Below are 17,646 nucleotides of genomic sequence, written 5' to 3' on the forward strand. Positions count from 1 at the left end.
ACTTAGCATCTCCAGTGCATTTCATGCCTAGCAAGGATTTGGAGCAAGCATTTGACCCCTAGTGTAATATATATTGTGCCAAGTGGTGCCTTTCTTTTGCCCCCTCCTGAATTCCCTCTTTGTTACTCACCAGTACTGCTCTGAATGGTCCTCACTGTGGTGGCCGTGCGTGGGGGAGATGAGGACCTCAGGGACACGCATTCATCATCTTGGGAACAGCCCTTCTCAATTGCTCTCACATAGCTGTGGCTCCTCATGCGGAAGCAGCCTGGCACTGGCAGATCCAGGGCCTCGACGGCCTGAGACTCTAGTTCGCTGAACACTGACTCACAGACCGATTCAAACTGACCATTTACTTCCATCTCACTCACCTGCAGGCCAAGAACAGGTAGTTTCCTGTAATTATATCTCATTAGATCAATCTATCCTGTAATAACATTTACAAACAAAGATGGAACAATACCTAAAATTTCCATTAAAAGTTCCCTTTGAACAGTAAATGATTTACACTTTAAATCTTTTTTTTTTAACGCAGTAACAATTCTCCAAGTAAAATATAAAATGTGCATATTCAGAGTGAAGAAAACAGAGCTGTGGACATTGAGGGCTCAGTCCCAATCTCATGTAAGTAACCCTATTTGGGCCAACAGCAGGGATTAAATCTGGGACTTCTAGGATTAAGAGTCTGAGCCTCTCCAATTTGAATGAAAGGACTAACTCCCTTGGCTGGCAGCTATAACAGACTATTTAACCCTTTTTGAGAACCAGCTCCCAGAGAGAAACAAAGAGCCAGACTCTCCTAGCTTGAATGACACTCAAAACCACATGGCCTTGCCGGGTATCTTACAAATGCTGCAACCATTTGCCTGTGCTTATATGGCAATGGGCACCCACATTTCTAAACTCAGGATTGAGCCTTGAGACTGGTATTAAAATTATAATAATCACAATAGGGAAAATGCAAATCTGAGACAATAATATATACCATGATTTCACTATTTCTCAGGCATTCCAAAGGCACAGAGACCAAGGGAAGATGTGGGGTGGTCGAGGAAGATATGAAAGATGCTAGACTGGGATGAATTTTAAGAAAAAATAGGCTGAGATTCAGGCCATATTTCTAAAAAGTGAAATCTATTAGACTGTGGAATAAGTTTCCACGGGAACTAGTGGAAAGAGATTGATTGCTTTAAAGAACAATCCTACATTGGCAGGGGATAAACTAGATTATCAGACAGGTGTCTCCCAGAGCTCACTTCTAGGATTTCTTTTAAGCTTCCTATTTTTATTGGCAAGGAAGCCTACACTCTTCGGAGCATAGATAGCTTCAACCGTCTCACACATCCATCAGTCTAAACTGGAGTCAAATAGTTTTATCCCACACTTACAATTTCAGTTTGCTGGTTTCTGCTGGCTTCCTTCATAACTCAGCTTCTACAGCATCTGCTTATACTTTATGCTAGTGCTATAGACCCCTACAGCGTATAATAAGCAGACGACTCCTTCGAACATCCACATTCAGCAATCCCTGCCTGAGCAGTGTAGACTTCATCTTGGACCGAAGTCACTCCTCTAGCCCATTTATCCTGCACAGAAGTCCAGGGGTGAAATCCTGGCCCGACTAAAGTCAGTGGCAAAGACTCAGTGAATTAATGGGGCCAGGACTTCTTAAGTCCAACTAGTGACACTTTTAGAATGCCTTGATATTTATATTACATGAACACAGGGACAGCATTATTTTTATGCCATGAATACTTTAAAATGAAAATTGATCTAAGTCCAAAAAGGAAATCTCCACTGAAAATGTACTGTCCAGTTAAATTGGCCTTTACTTTTGCAGGCATAAAATTGGAGGTTCAAAACTGTGACAGCGTCATCTACAGCATGAGTTATTACCAGTGATTTAGAGCATACAACACCAAATGAAATGCAGTGCCCTGCGCTAGTTGGCAAAAAATATACATGTGAGAATACCCTCGCAGAATAACGTATCTGACTATGAAGTTTTAATGTGCATATTCATTCAAGTTTTCCCAAAGAAAATTACCTTCTATTTGAGCACCATTTCAGGGCCCAATTTTGTGAAGTACTGAGCATCCTTCGCTCCCACTGTTTTTAAGCAAAGTTGAGGGCACTCAACACATCCCTGACCTGGATCCTATTTTGCATGCATGGCAGCTAGACAGATGTGACAGCATGATGACTCCATATGCATATTTTATACAGGAGCAGGATATTCCACTGTGTCAACACTCACAATTTAAAATGCCCCAAAGTACACAGTATTCAACTGACAGACTGTAGCTGGCACAGAAGAGGATGTTATGATTTTTCAGGAAAATAATGCACATCTTCATAATTAATATGTGAACCAAACACATATGTACCATGTACACCGTAAAGTCAAAGCTCTATCAGAATTAAAAATAATGCGTAAAAGAAGTAATAAACCTTTTCAAAATATTGAATTAATGTCAAAACAACAATTGTGGAATATAAAATACCAGTAACCCTTATTCTTTTCCCCCCTCAAACATTTTATGGTCCTCACTCCTTAAAGGAAAACTCATTCTCACTAGGAATCCAAGTCCTACATTTTTAGAAGCGACTCGTTGTTTTGTATGCTAAACCCGAAACTTCTTAGAGGGAGTGCTGAGCACCTGTCCACTAAAAATCAGGCCCCTTTAAGACATTTCACGTTGTGCAACCAAAATCACCAAACAATTTTCAGAATTTAGACTATGACATTTTCAAATCTTAGTCCTTCACAAAAATGTACATGAAAAACATCCCCATAAGTCCTTTTAAAATTTAAATGCTTTTGAAAATATGTAATTTGTTACATGTCTGACTTCACTGCACAACCAAAAAGGGTTTCTGGTTCTACACATTGCACATACAGCTGAACTGGCTGGGGATTGATTTTGATCTTGTTCTTAGCCGTGCATGCTTGCCACTCACCTGACTAATCGTGCTCATGGCTCTCATGTAGCTCTCATTCCGGGAACGGAATTTAGGAGAAGTTAACAGACTTGCAGGGTCCAGACTGTCCAAACTCCTGTTGATTGAGACTTCACTCACTGCCCTCAAGTAACTGTGGCTCCGGATTTGAAGTTTTGGAGAGTGTTCGCTGGATATCCTTGAAGGAAACAGTGGGAAAGAGACATTTCATCAAATCCAAATAGCTTAACTGTGACTGGGAATGACAGTAAATTGTTCTACAGGAAAGTAAGACTAAAACCAGAAATTATGTAACCTTGGGGCATTTATACATTCAGTACAGTACAGCAAATCGGCCAGTTCCAGTTCGTTTATAAGTACAAATTTTAGAAGTGATTTTATACACATGCTAGAAGTCTAACTACTAAGATGGGTGAACTTGAGTGCCTGGTATTAAATAAGAATGTTGATATAATAGGCATTACATAAACTTGGTGGAATGATAATAATCAATGGGACACAGTAATACCAGGGTACAAAATATATTGGAAGGAGAGAACAGGTCATGCTGGTGGGGAAGTGGCACTATATGTGAAAGAAACCATAGCGTCAAATATAATAAAAATCTTAAATGAACCAAACTGTACCATAGAATCTCTAGGGACAGAAATTCCATGCGCCCCTGACCAGGATGGTGATGGGAAATGCTCAGGGAAATTAGAGAGGCTATAAAAACAGAAAACTCAACTGTAAAGGGGGATTTCAACTATTCCCATACTAACTGGATACATATCACCTCAGGATGGGATGCAGAGATAAAGTTTCTTGACACCATAAATGGCTGCTTCTTGGAGCAGCTAGTCCTGGAACCCAAAAGAGCAAAGGCAATTCCTGATTTTGTCCTAAGTGGAGCACAGGCTCTAGTCCAAGAGCTGAAACACTTGATAATAGCGACCATAACTGAGGCTACGATTTTGTCATGGATATTTTTAGTAAAAGTCAGGGACAGGTAACGGACAAAAAACAAAAAATCATGGAAGACGTGACCTGTCCCTGACTTTTACTAAAAATATCCCAAACAAAATGTGGAGGGAGGAGGGTCCAGCACCCTGTCCCCCACCCCCACAGTGGCTGGGAGCTGCAGGGACCCCATTGCCCAGTGGCAGGGAGGGGTCCCCCTGCCGCTCTGCGGAACTAGAGCTGGGGGGACCCCCCACTACCCTGCAGGACTGGGATCTGTGTGGGGAGTGTGACCCCTGCTGCTCGTGGCAATAGGGGAGCTGCAGGGTGGGGCAGTGTGAGTGGCGGAGGCTGGGGAACAGTGGGGAGCCCTTGCCCCCAGCCACTGAGCAGCTTCGGCGTCTGCGAGCTGCAGGGGCCCCCTGCCCGCGGTCACTGAGCAGCTCCAGGATCCCTCTGCTGCCACCGCTGGTGACTGGGAGCTGCGGTGGGGCCCTGGCTGCTTGCAGCAGCTGAGCTGCTGCAGGGGAGACCCCTGCCAGCGGGGACGGCTGGGCAGCTCAGGGATCGCCAACTACGGTGCCAGGTGGTCAGTTGCAGGGGGTCCTGCTACCCACAGCCCCCCCACGACCCATGACCCCCATGACATAATCTTAGCCTTAACCATTATACAATTAAATTTAACATCCCTCGGGGGGTAGGGGTGGGGGTGGGGGAGAGACACCCAAAGAAGCCCACCGCAGTATCATTTAACTTCCAAAAGGGGAATTACACAAAAATAGGAAGCTAGTTAAAGAGAAATTAAAAGGTACAGTCTCAAAAGTGAAATGCCTGCAAGATGCATGGACACTTTTTAAAAACACCACAATAGAAGCTCAAATTAAATGTATACCCTAAATTAAAAATATAGTAAGAGGACCAAAAAAGTGCCACCATGGCTAAACAACAAAGTAATGAAGTGGTTAGAGGCAAAAAGGCATCCTTTAGAAACAAAGAATCCTACTGAGGAAAACAGAAAGGAACATACACTCTGGCAAGTCAAGTGAAAAGGCATAATTACAGGCCAAAGGTACAATTTGGGTCATTTAAGATTTTTATTATATTTGACTCTATGCTTTCTTTCACATATAGTGCCACTCCCCCACCAGCATGACCTATTCTGTCATTGGTATATATTTTGTACCCTGGTATTACTATGTCCCACTGATTATCATCATTCCAACAAGTTAATGTGATGCCTATTATATCAATATAAGGCCAAAAAAGCATTTGAAGAGCAATTAGCCAAAGGCTCGTAAACGAACAGCATTTTTTGTTAAGTACACCAGAAGTAAGAAGCTTTCTAAACAATCAGTGGGGCTACTGGACAATTGAGCTGCTAAAGGAGCACTTGAGGAAGATAAAGTCATTGTTGAGAAGGTAAATGAATTATTTGCAATAGTCTTCAGTGCAGAGGATATGAGATAGGTTGCCACACTTGAGCCATGATTTTTAGGTGACAGATCTGAGGAACTGTCGCAGACTGAAGTGTCATAAGAGGAGGTTTTGGAACAAATTGATAAATTAAACAGTAATAAGTCACCAGGACCAAAGGGTAGAAGAAAAGGCCTACTGGAAAGCCATACAGTTGACTGGTTCATCAAGCACAGAGCTGCTGAGCATCCACTGTTCACACTGAAATCAGTGGGAGTTGCAGGTGCTCCGTTCCTCTTAGGGTTTGTCTCATAGGGAGGTAACCTGGTGCTAATCTTTTGAAATATACATTTGATATCCTATCTATGTATGTATTTTACAGCATATTCCAGTTAGACTTGACAGCTTGCTTCCTAGGCAATTCTAGGAGATAAGGGCCGCTAACTGTAAACATATAATGTACACAAAATGCAGCTGGACTGATTGGACAACCTAACCCTAACCTTATAGTAAATCATTCCAAGAATATACTGGTACATGGGTGTAATTTGGTTACATTCAATAGTTGTTTTGGATAGTGACAATAGCTGCCAGGTTGGTAGGCATTTTTCATGTCAAACAGCTATTTTCCATTTTCAGGAAACGCATTAAGTAGCTTGTAAATGCACATTCATTTAAATTCAAAAGTTTGAAAAGTCCATTTCTGTTTTTCCACCTATAATGAACACATCATTAGAAAAATGGGGAACTAGCTAGAAGCTGAAGGTCCTCTTTCATCACACTGGGCCAGACAGACCAACGATAAACACATTTCCTTAACTGATGTGTTATTTGACCCAAAGCAATAATATTGTCATCATAAGTGGGAATAATACTTTGTATGTATTCCAGTGTCAACAGTGACTCTCTGGTTGTGATTTCGTATACTGAAATTGTAGCAAAGAAAATCATTTCTGTTTTACAGGACAAATGCTATTTAAAGTTATTGCACTGCCTTGTTCATCATAGTTATCTGATCATGCACATTTCAAATATTTCTGTTAGTAAAACATTTCAGAGATGATGTTTTGGGACAGGTCAGAGGGGGTCCCGTATTCTGGGCATGAGGGAATCATTTTTAGACTTGCAACTCATTTGATGTTTTGTTGAGGCTTGACACTGAAGAATTTCTTGAAAGGAAAGAAAAACGTGTAGAAACTAAAATAAGTTATCTTCAATAATGAGGCGTTTTGGTACTTTTAAGGCAGTTGGAAAAACAATTATAAATTCAGTTCATCCTTTGATTTTTCTCTCTCTCTCTCTCCTTTAAGAGGAATATTTGCTTTTGTATGGTCCATTTAGGGTACTGATTTTCCCTTTTAAGAAAACTAGAGTTTGTAGCCAACTGTATTTCTGTTATCCATTGCAGACTCATTTACTGCAGGTAATATAAAAAAAAATTTATATTACCGGTGGCTGACAACACTTGAACCTTACTAGGCACAGCAGGGCCACAAATTCTTTTGCCCAAAATTGAAGAAATTGCAGCCTCAGCCATTCAAAGCTACAAGTCCCTATATGAAATTCTCCATCTGAGCAACTTTCTACGTAGATAAAGATGGCACAGTATGGTCTCCACAGGCTGTATCACCATATAAAGAGGATGGCAGCTACACAGCAAAGTGGTCTCCATCACGGCCTTCCACTTAAACAAACAGCTTTAGAGATTTTTTTTTAAAAGAGCACAGAGTGCAGTAAATGTTGAAAGGAACAGCTCTTCTACATCAAACATGATTTTTTTTTCCTGGGGGGATGCCCTCAGTTCCTTACAAAGATGGCTTGGTCACAATATTGAACAAGTCAGTTTTCCATTTTGAAATGGAAACCTCACTACTGTCTGTGTATGTCTGTGTATGAATGAATGAGAATGAGAGACAGAAAACATAAAATTAGTCATAAGAAATACACACATGAGGCTGATTTAAAGAGAACCTGTGTGCCATTCTGTGTTTAATTTCTGCAAGCAATTACAGATATTGTGCACTCAAATATGTAATACTAGTTATTGGTATGTGCAGTTGGAAAACTGCACATACAAATAACTAGTATTACATATTTGAGTTTAATGGTTAGACCCCAGGTGTAATTATGACAATACTGCAAAACCTATTAGTAAGGGCCACAATTGGAATGCCATGTTCTCTGGATGATCTAATAAAAATGAATTTGAACTGTTTACTATTAGATAATTATTATTACAGAATTCTGTCACCACTTGAAGACTGGTCATTCATTTGCCTTCTTCAATCAGTGAGTCAGTAATTGGATGGACTAGATATAAAAAATGTTCAGATTACTCTTGGGGCAATAATTCCAGATTTCCAAATGGAATCTGGAATTTCATTTAGGATACTCTCCAGCAGTGCTCAAACACAACACCACACACACACACACACACACACACACACACACACACACACACACACAGAGAACACTAAAAATAAAATGGCTGACCTAGCTATCACCTCTATTTGTGGCTGGCAGAGCCTTTTAATAACAATTTACCAAAACCTGATCAGTAGATTTCTTGAAAGTAATTCCTTGTATGTCATTTACTTGGAGCACTGAGAATATGCATAAAATCCAAGTTAAATTAATAATTCATTACAAAAAATTTATCAGATGAATACAAACTATATTACTGCTCTCTGTAGAGCTGCAAGCAGATCAGAAGGTCCTCAAATATATTTGTTAATCAAATTAATTCATTTTTTGTTTTATTTTATGGATTGATTGTAAGCAGTTTGCTGCCCGTATTCAATATTTGTTATAAAAAATTCAAACTGTGTTGATTATTTACAAATTAATCAAATAAGTCACCTGGTGTTGTTTCTGTTCACTGATTGGATGAGCATGCAAACAGTGAATATAACAAATCACAAAACTCAGTGCACAAGTATAAACAAATTAAAAATTGTTTTTTGTAAATACTCATGCATGCATCTTTGAAATTTGCTTTCTGCAAATGTCTGGTCCACTGTAACGAGTCCCCCCCCCCCCCCCAGATGTTCTGGTTTAACTTGGATTTAAACTTGGAGAGTGGTCAGTTTGGACGAGCTATTACCAGCAGGAGAGTGAGTCTGTGTGTGTATGGGGGTGGGTTTTTGGAGGGGGGTGAGGGAGTGAGAGAACCTGGATTTGTGCAGGAAATGGCCTAACTTCATTATCATGCACATTGTGTAAAGAGTTGTCACTTTGGATGGGCTATCACCAGCAGGAGAGTGAATTTGTGTGGGGGGGTGGAGGGTGAGAAAACCTGGATTTGTGCTGGAAATGGCCTAACCTGACGATTACTTTAGATAAGCTATTACCAGCAGGACAGTGGGGTGGGAGGAGGTATTGTTTCATATTCTCTGTGTATATATAAAGTCTGCTGCAGTTTCCACGGTATGCATCTGATGAAGTGAGCTGTAGCTCACGAAAGCTCATGCTCAAATAAATTGGTTAGTCTCTAAGGTGCCACAAGTACTCCTTTTCTTTTTGCGAATACAGACTAACACGGCTGTTACTCTGAAACAGATACCTTAGTCATCAACAAGGAACAAACTTGGGATATTTGGTACCAAAAACAAAGGCCTCACCCGCTTGAGCTAAAGGAGATCTCTCCATGGCTATAAGTGCAAGGTGTTCTAGTCAGAGGGACCTGCCATCAGATGGAGACATGATCATGTGCACTAGGCACCACTAAACTTTGATTGCTTGAATGTTCATAGAAAGCAAATACCAAAGAAGCATGAATCCATGTGAAAATCTGAGCTTTTGTTTGCACAATTTTTTGCAGCATTTTCCCAGTTCTATACAAAATCCCTAATTTCTCTGCCATGGTATATGCTTCTTATTGTTTCTGGATGTGGGTGGTTGAAGCAAATAGGTTCTTTTTCTGACTTATTTTGGTCAGATAGTTGGTCCTTAACTATACAACTGACCAGTTCAGCAGGTGTTTAGAAATGTGTTTCACAGATGGCTACTTATCACATCGCTGGTTTACATGACAGATGGGGAGTTACGCAGGGACTGAGATTTTGGCAGCCACTAGAGGAGGTGACTGTTGCTCACTGATGACCATATTCACAGGTTTCACTATGTTTAAAAACGGCGGAAAAAATAACTAAGGTTTAAAATACAGGCAAGGAGTAAATACAGGTAGTTAAATTGTTGTAGAATGCATCCCTTATATAGCAAAAGAGTTATTCAACAGCTCCATACCTGTTCAGGATTGGCACTTTATAAATGTGTAATAAATCATTATCATCATCATATACCACAATAACTATACAATAGTCTTTAAAGAGTAGCTGAAACGCCACAGAAAACTTTGAAAAACATTCTGTTTAGGAATAAGTCTGCCAATATAGCATAGTTTCAAGTTTTCACTTCCTTAGTTTATTATCAGAGACTTCAACCAACTATGATTCACAAAGGATTGACTATGGGCAAGATCTACAGCTGAAGTGAAATGGCTTAGCTAGCCCCACTGACTTCAGTGCATACAATGATTAGCAGCATGAGAAGATGAACTCAAAGATCCTGGAACCAGCTCCTCAGGTGTGTTGCACCCTTTTTGCATTGCAATGATCATCTCCATTACTCAGGGATGATCACTCAAGTACAAGAGTGGCCCTGAAGGGAGAGGTAAAGAGCTTACTTATACAGGGCTTGTACACCAGACCCCCTGTGAGTAGTAGAATGGAAAGATAAAGGTGTAGTTGGGGTGTCCTTAAGCTTATCTTGATCTGTGTTTTGATCCCTTGTGGCCATTACATGATGGTGTAATTTAGAGAAGTCTTCAGGCACCTTTAACACAGCACAAAGAGGACAACTTTTATCTAAGCACCATACAAACAGTAGTGAATTGATCCTTACCAAACTGCTGTGAGACAGGGGAGTATTATTAGCCCCAGATGTAGAACCGAGGCAAGGAAGATGTAGGCCCTGGTGCTGCTACCTTTACTCACACAGCGTGCCCCATTCATTTGCCTTATTCATTTCAATGGGACTACTCACAGGGTAAGGTACTGCTCAATATGAGTAAGTGTGGGAGAATCTCGCCCTAAATGATTTTCCTAATGTCACACAGGAAGCCTGTGGCAAAGGCAACAAGTGAATTCTAGTCCAGTGTCTAAACCATAAGATAACTGAGGATCAGAACAGTGCAAAGGAAAACTTTTAGCCCCCTTTGCACACCACTTTGTGACTAGTGCTCTGTGCATATTGGCCTACCTGAGTTGGCCTCTGACTTTTATTCAAATACACTTACGGGGTAAAACTATATTAGCAGGATTCCGTCTGAATGGAGTGCTTCTGAATGTTTTACAGGAAAAGCCACTGTATCTTCAAATTGACTCTGAGATGGAAAAGGTAAGATGGACAAGGAGGATTTTTCTGTTTACAGGAACAGGGAAAATCTGATGGTAGGAATATTTCCTTTTATTTTTGAGAGATTGGGAAAAATTGTACTTGTGCTGTCTATGGCAAATGTATTAGATGATCATGTGATCAGTGCAGGCAGCACCTCCACCAATAGGTGGCACAGTATTTTTTTTCTTAGTGTTGTTGTGTACTTTGATATTATGTTGTTGTCTTGGTTTGGGGTAGGGTGGGGCAGAAGCACTAGGAGGATGTTCAGTCCTGCCTGTGTGTGCTGGGGTTGGTACTTGCAGTGTTCCAATAAATGCTTTGATTTCTGTAAGCAAGTATTACAATGTTTCACTTGTGCATGAAAAGGTGTGTAGAGTCGGGAGAATGTGTTGGCAGTGACTGACTGATTTTTTTGGGAAAGCTCTGACAATTAAATAAGATATCCCTAAAAAATTATAATTAGACGGTCTTCTGCATTTCAATGTGCGAATTCATAGCACAAAACAGAGTGTTGTACCACATGGGTTTCTTGTCATCTCAATATAAAGAGTCATAGCTCTACAAGACAAAAATGATGCTGTGTCCAGAAGTATGTAATGAATACCTCCACTAGTCAGGCTGTGAGGAGCAGCCAGTGTAGAAAATATATTTTAACGCATCTTTAAAAAAAAAATCTTTGCCTCTTGCTGGTTAAACATCCCAGAATTCATTTTTCTAGGCTATCCCTGATAGCATAGTTCCCATGGAGCTAATTATTTCTGTGCTGAAAGTGCCCCCTCCCCTCAACCCGTCTGGTGGGAGCACCCAGCACATAGTTCTGTGTTTAACTATAATTTCATGTTAGCTTTTGCTTTAAGGGAAAAATCATCTGCTGTCTGATGCTAAGTAAAAGCAATGAAGAACATGCACAGAACAAAGCCGTTCAAGTGTATTCATCTTATTTCCCAGTCATGACATGGGTCATCAGATGGGTAATTTTGTCGCTGTTGCACTTGCATTATGTTGTGTTAACTTTTCACTGCACAGTGTACAAGGCTGTCACGGTACAGAAATTGGCAAGGACAGAATATCAACTACTTTGTGCATTTGTTCTCACTAGAAGTTTGCCACATTTTGAAAAACCTCCTTTCCCATATTTTTTAAAATAATACGATTGTTTTGCTAAGGGTTTCACACTTTGAAGATAAAATCTCAGTACATGTCACGGTACAGTTGCTATGGAGCCAGCCATGAGAAAGAAAAACAAAAACTTGCACATAACCAGAATATCTTACTTGCTGAGCAGAAATTCAACAGCAATTGTACAAAAGTGGCAGCTGTTTCCCTTTTGATTCTGACTCCATTAATCGGATTATAAATCACACACACCAACTGGCATTCATCCCCATTAATCATGTGGGGTATGCATTATTTTATTAATAATACCTTACACGTCCTTTTGAGGTGGATCAGATGCCAGAAAGAGACAGGGTGAGAAGGGGCGGTGACTTCAGTGTTTTTTCAATCATATTTGTCTCTCTGCCTGATATTACAGACTCTAATATGATTGAACAAGATATCACTTAAAAAATTAATCCAAAACTCAGCTCAGTTAAATGCCACACAGCTTTCTGATGTGTCTATCTCCAGCTGGCAAAATGTGCTGTTTTTCTGTATAAGCACATGGTGTCCTGCCAGAGAGCCCTTATTTGTTTGATAGATAAAGGACGAGAGGACTTTGATCAATTAATATTTATAAACATTTTTCAAAAGCACCATTTCTTTAAAGCTACCTGTGACTGGCTGGCCAGGAAGTCACTGCCAGTCAGCTCAGACTCAATCTAGAAATCATTCTTCTACAGCTAGCTGTGGTCCTAGATGGTCTCACGATGGTCTTTGTTTCTGAGGTTGTGCTGTAAGGACCATGGGCCAAAATCAATGGCATCTTCAGTCTTTAATTGTGATATCACTCTGTGCTTCATCTATTAATGTCTCAGCTCTTATTATACAATAAGGCCATATATGTACATAGTGCTTTTCATCCCAAAGGATCCCAAAACACCATATACAAACAAAAGAATAGGCCAGATAATTAGGGATGCTTTCACTCACTGCTGGAATGCAGTTGCTCTTAGGGTGAAATGCAGCAGTGTTTAACAGTGCACAGCAGAGCTACACAACAGTTATGGACAAATGAAGCAGAATACGATATTGAATTGAATCTACAGGGGAAAATCTAGATAGGCATGATATCATTTTCTTAACCAAAATCTTGCCCAGATACTGGAATTAACCCCTGTAATCTTGTCAAAAGTGGTGTGATGATGCTGTGTCTTTTACATACAGTCTGAGAGCTGATAAAAGAAACACTGCAATGCAGTACTCTGCAGTTTCCAGTAGTATTATTATGGTGGCATGTAGGGCATTACGATAGAATATTGCAGTATTTTTCATTCCTCTCAGAAAAGAAACCCATCCCGTTTAGTCAGACTCAGGCTGGCAAGATATAACAAGATTGGTAAGGCCTGGTCTGCAACTAAACCTTTGGTCGACCTAGCAACATCACTCAGGGGAGTGAAAAATTCACCCCGGGAGACATGGTGAAGCCAATCTAAACCCTGGTGTAGACAATGCTAAGGTTGATGGAAGACTTATTCTGTTGTCGTAGCTACTGCCTCTCCAGGGGGTGGATTTCCTTGCAGAGATGGAAAACCAATTCCTTTGCTGTAGCAAGTGTCTACACTACAGTGATTCAGCGGCACAGCGGCAGGGTTGCCGCAGTAGCACTCGGACCACGGACATGCCTGAAGGTGCCCAACTTCACTTCTTGAAGTGTATTAAAACTTTCCCCTCCGTACATACTACAGAGGATCCACTAGCATAGCCTGTGACCCGCTAAGAAGATTTCATGTTTGCTCTGGTCATTTGTTTGGCTATGCTGAAAGAATGACAGGAGACATTAGATATGGGTTTATCAGGCTGCAACTTTATTATTAGACAGATGTCTGAGGTTAACCCGGTGGATGAAATGTGCAGTGCAGGTGCAAAATTTATGTCCCACCAGCAGATCCACTGCTGGGACCTTACCAATTAGAGCCAATTTTTGCAGCGGGGGGCAGGTGGGGGGGCTTCCACCAGCTCCCCCTCCCCTTTTCATCCAGGTCCCTCCAGCAATTCCCTTGCCCGGACTTTACTGACCCCCCCCCTCGCAGGAGGGATTAAGGTGGACTATAATGATGGGGGGGGGGGTGGCTCCCGGCTGTACCAATCAGAGCAGTCCCCAACTGCCCCCGGCTTGCTTAATTACTAGATAGGTAAAGAGACTGAAGTTTACTAATCCTCCACTGTTCCCCTAGTCTAGATGCAGAGTAACACATTTTACCTCAATTTAGCTGGTCAAGGTGGTCCTAATTTCAACTTCGTTTACTAATTTAGACAATTCCTAAATTAGATAGTCCAGCATCTTCACTGTTCGTCTCAAGCTGCTTACATTTAATTTATAATTTTTCAGCTTTACAATCTAGGGGACTGATTTACCTCTGCTAGGAGAGGGAGGAGAAAACGGCAACTTCCTGCCAACTGCATCAGTAAAGGCTGCTACTTGTCAGGAATGCCACCTTAGAGAGCAGCAGATGGTATTTGCATTGCTGCACTCCCTGGGAGTCCTCTCAGTTAGCCTTACAACACCCCTCTTTAGCCAGTGCCTCCCATTTGTGAGACAGCATTGGTCGGCTCTGGACTCCACTGTGGAGTGGGGATAGAATGCTTCTTTGCAACAAAAAACATCTTTTGGGCTGACTTTCCACCAATGGGGGCAGTGTGATGGCACTATATGATGTTGGTCAGTATACAGCATATTTTGCCTTTACTTATACTGGTAAAGGCATACAAACAACATTTGCTAGGTGCAGACTATAATATTAAAAAAAAAAAACCCACAATCTAGTATTGAGTGCCATGATTACTTAAGAATAAAGCAAAAAGCTTCCTCTTCTGAGAACCTCGGCATACTTCCTGCATAGCACTCTCAGCCCCACGTGGCCTGGGAAACTTGGGATCAAATCTGGATACCGTAAATTCAGGGAGATTAGACTACAGGACCTGCCAGTATTTTTGTTTTTCATTTATCTTTTTTATAGGGGAGAAAATTTCTAAATATCTTAGTTTGGTCTGTCTAGCTCGAAGTAGATAAGTTTAAGAGCATTTCTTGGTTTCACCAATCAAGAGCACTACCCAAAGTTTCACAAATGGTAGAGTGACTGTTTGTTTATGTGAAAATTTACAGCAGAAGTGCACTGCTTGTTAGTTCCTATTTGTTTTCCCCCAGTTTAAAACATTTCAGTCATCCAGTGAAGGAGCAGAATCAATACCATGTGACTTATGTAACTAACCACACAACACACATAGCCAGCTACTCCTGAGTGCAGTAGTACTTACCACTGCAAGTGGTTCCATTGACATCAGGTAAACGTTTGAAGGAGGAGAGCCTAGACTTGTAATGAGTTTTATTTGTAACAAATAGTTTGACTAGTTCTCAACTTTGAGTATGCATTTTCTGGTTAACACCTGCAAACTGTGGAGTTGTGCTGAGCTATTTTTCTTCGCTTTCCCCCTCATGGCATAATTTGGAGTGTACACTTTTACTAAATGGTTATTTCAACATCCTCCATTTTAGCTTGTTTTGTATTTTAAGAACTCTAAACTATCCAAAGGGCTGCCGAGGAGTCTGTTTTTCTTCTTTGCAGGGTACTTTTTTTAAGCAAGTGGTTTGGATTTGGTAAATTTTCTTTTCCTTTGAACACCTGTGAGCTGTTGAGTTTAATAAGGATAGAGCTGCTGCTGCTGCCTACTGTGTGTGAATTGAGAACATGTTGGGAGCAAGGACCAGTGCCTACTGGATGTCATTATATCTAGTTTCTCTAGCTGTGTCTTAAAAAGGGTAGCTTGAAGCTCAGATATGACCCGGATCCAGCTTCTCCCTGCAGCTGCAAGACCAATGTAAAGCCGTTCAATTGAGTTTACTGTTGGCTAAGAGAAAGCAGCAGCAACTTGTACCTATATATCAAGGAAGATAGAAATACAAAAATACAGTGTTGTGTGCATTTATTTGTGATAAAAATAAATCCAGCATCTAAGTAGCTATGAAAATTAGAGAAACCCGTTGGTTCCTGCCAAGTCAGTCACGGCCCAATTCTTTATTACTTTAAGGACCATTTTCTTTTCAAGTGACCTAGGCGGTCATAAAGGCAATACCCCTGGAGCACAGAGGTTTCCCCTCTGTGCCACCCAAAGAATCTCCCTAACCATAGCTATTGTTCGAGTAGCAGATCCACTGCTTTTCTTTCAGCTTTTTCTCTATTGAAAGAAATCCAGATAATTCCAGATAGCCCAGTTGTCTGTGTGTGTTTCACAATTTCCTGCCCTCTTCTCTTTACAGCTTTGCTTTATGGAAGCTATCGGGGACTTTTCAGATATAGTGAGGATTCAAGAGAGTGGTAACCTGTTATTTCAGATCCGTGTGAAATCTAGTGTTGCCTGGATAATTCAGTAGGTACCTGCGAAGGCAATGTTAAACTGTTAAACAGCCTAAGGTAGAATGTAGAGCTTATTTTCACTTTGCAAACTCTTCTTCAAAATCTGAACATGCCCCAAAAGACTCAGAATTGCACTCAGACAAAACATTTTTATTTAAAAAAAAATCCAGATACTTTTTGTGCTATAGGCTGTCTTCAGGCCAGCCCTGTGCATAGTCATTCATGGCAGACAGGAATTGGTTACATTTCTGAGTGAGAGGGAGTACAGCAAAAAAATAGTTTGCAAGCTTGCCTAAAACTGCCAATGCCAGCTATAGACTTAAGCACTCTCTCTTGCAGTCACTTAAAGTACATGGTTTGTAATCTTGTGAAAGTGAAACAGACTGAAACACTCATTTGAGCTTGGGAATAAAGGGGTGAATTTTTAAGAACCAGGGAAAATGTCATTGGGCTGCTAGAGACTCAAGTAGTGCAGGGCTAAAAATGAATGTGAAAACCCTTCAAGACTGGGATCCTGCAAAGTGGTGAGCACCTGGTATGAGGGGATGAGCATCCTCAACTCCCAATAAAGGAATTCAGGAAAGGCATTCAGTCATACTTGCCTAAGCTTCAGTGGGACTTAGGCATCATGCTTAAAATTAATTATGCGATTAAGTATTGAATGTGACTAAGTGCTTTGCCATAGTCTACACATTGCCTATTTAAAATGAAAAGTCAGAGGAAATTCCAAGCAGGGTGGATAAAAATTGATGATTAAAAAAAAAAATAAAATAAATCGGATTTTTTTATTTAAATCAGATTTTTTTGATAAAATGCTTTTTGAGGGAAAAAAACCTACCTAAAGATAGTTTTAATTAAGATACATTACAGCTCAAAGATATCTCATCATGGAATAGGGATTATAAATTCTAATTCTATAGTATGAGACTATATTCATGTAATGTTTAAGAAAAGTTTTATAAATGAGTTCCAATAGTTCATGGATTAGGGACCCAATTTTATGGGGTTCCAGGGGCTCTGTATAGATTATTTAGGTTAATCTTTCTATCTACCCAATGGGACTCAGTGCTCAGTCTAGAAGATACCATCAGATATGCTTAGTTTTGCAGTTCTCAAACTGGATTTGTGTCTCCAGAGATAACATGCTTGTTAATAGCAATTTTTTTAAAAATAAATACATAAACAAACAAAAATATAGAGGTGAGAAATAACAGACCTCAACCCTCTTGTCCCTCTGCAAATTTGTGTACACAGAGTCAATCCCTTCCCTCTCTCTAAAAGTGCAAAGTTTAAAAAAGTTCAATGAACAGAAGATTGTTGGAGGCGGAATAGATCTGGACAAGGAGAAGAAGTCTGGAGATAAATGTGAGAAGGGAGGGACAAGCAGTAGAAACAAAAGTGAAACTGTTTGAGCAGCATATTC

At 40.5% G+C, this 17,646-nt stretch overlaps 1 protein-coding gene across 2 annotated transcripts in view; it reads right to left on the reverse strand.

Moving 5' to 3' along the window:
* The window catches only part of DLGAP1 (DLG associated protein 1), a 196,941-nt gene that overhangs the window by 129,154 nt on the left and 50,141 nt on the right, over positions 1-17,646 (reverse strand). For both annotated transcript variants that reach the window (XM_077809053.1, XM_077809054.1), the window contains exons 3-4: positions 2,962-3,139; positions 131-371 (exon numbers count right to left, since the gene is read on the reverse strand). In XM_077809053.1, the coding sequence (XP_077665179.1) occupies positions 131-371; positions 2,962-3,139 (419 nt within the window). The remainder of the gene's footprint in view (positions 1-130; positions 372-2,961; positions 3,140-17,646) is intronic.

Source organism: Eretmochelys imbricata, chromosome 2 (assembly GCF_965152235.1).
Source record: "Eretmochelys imbricata isolate rEreImb1 chromosome 2, rEreImb1.hap1, whole genome shotgun sequence".
Lineage (NCBI taxonomy): Eukaryota > Metazoa > Chordata > Testudines > Cheloniidae > Eretmochelys > Eretmochelys imbricata.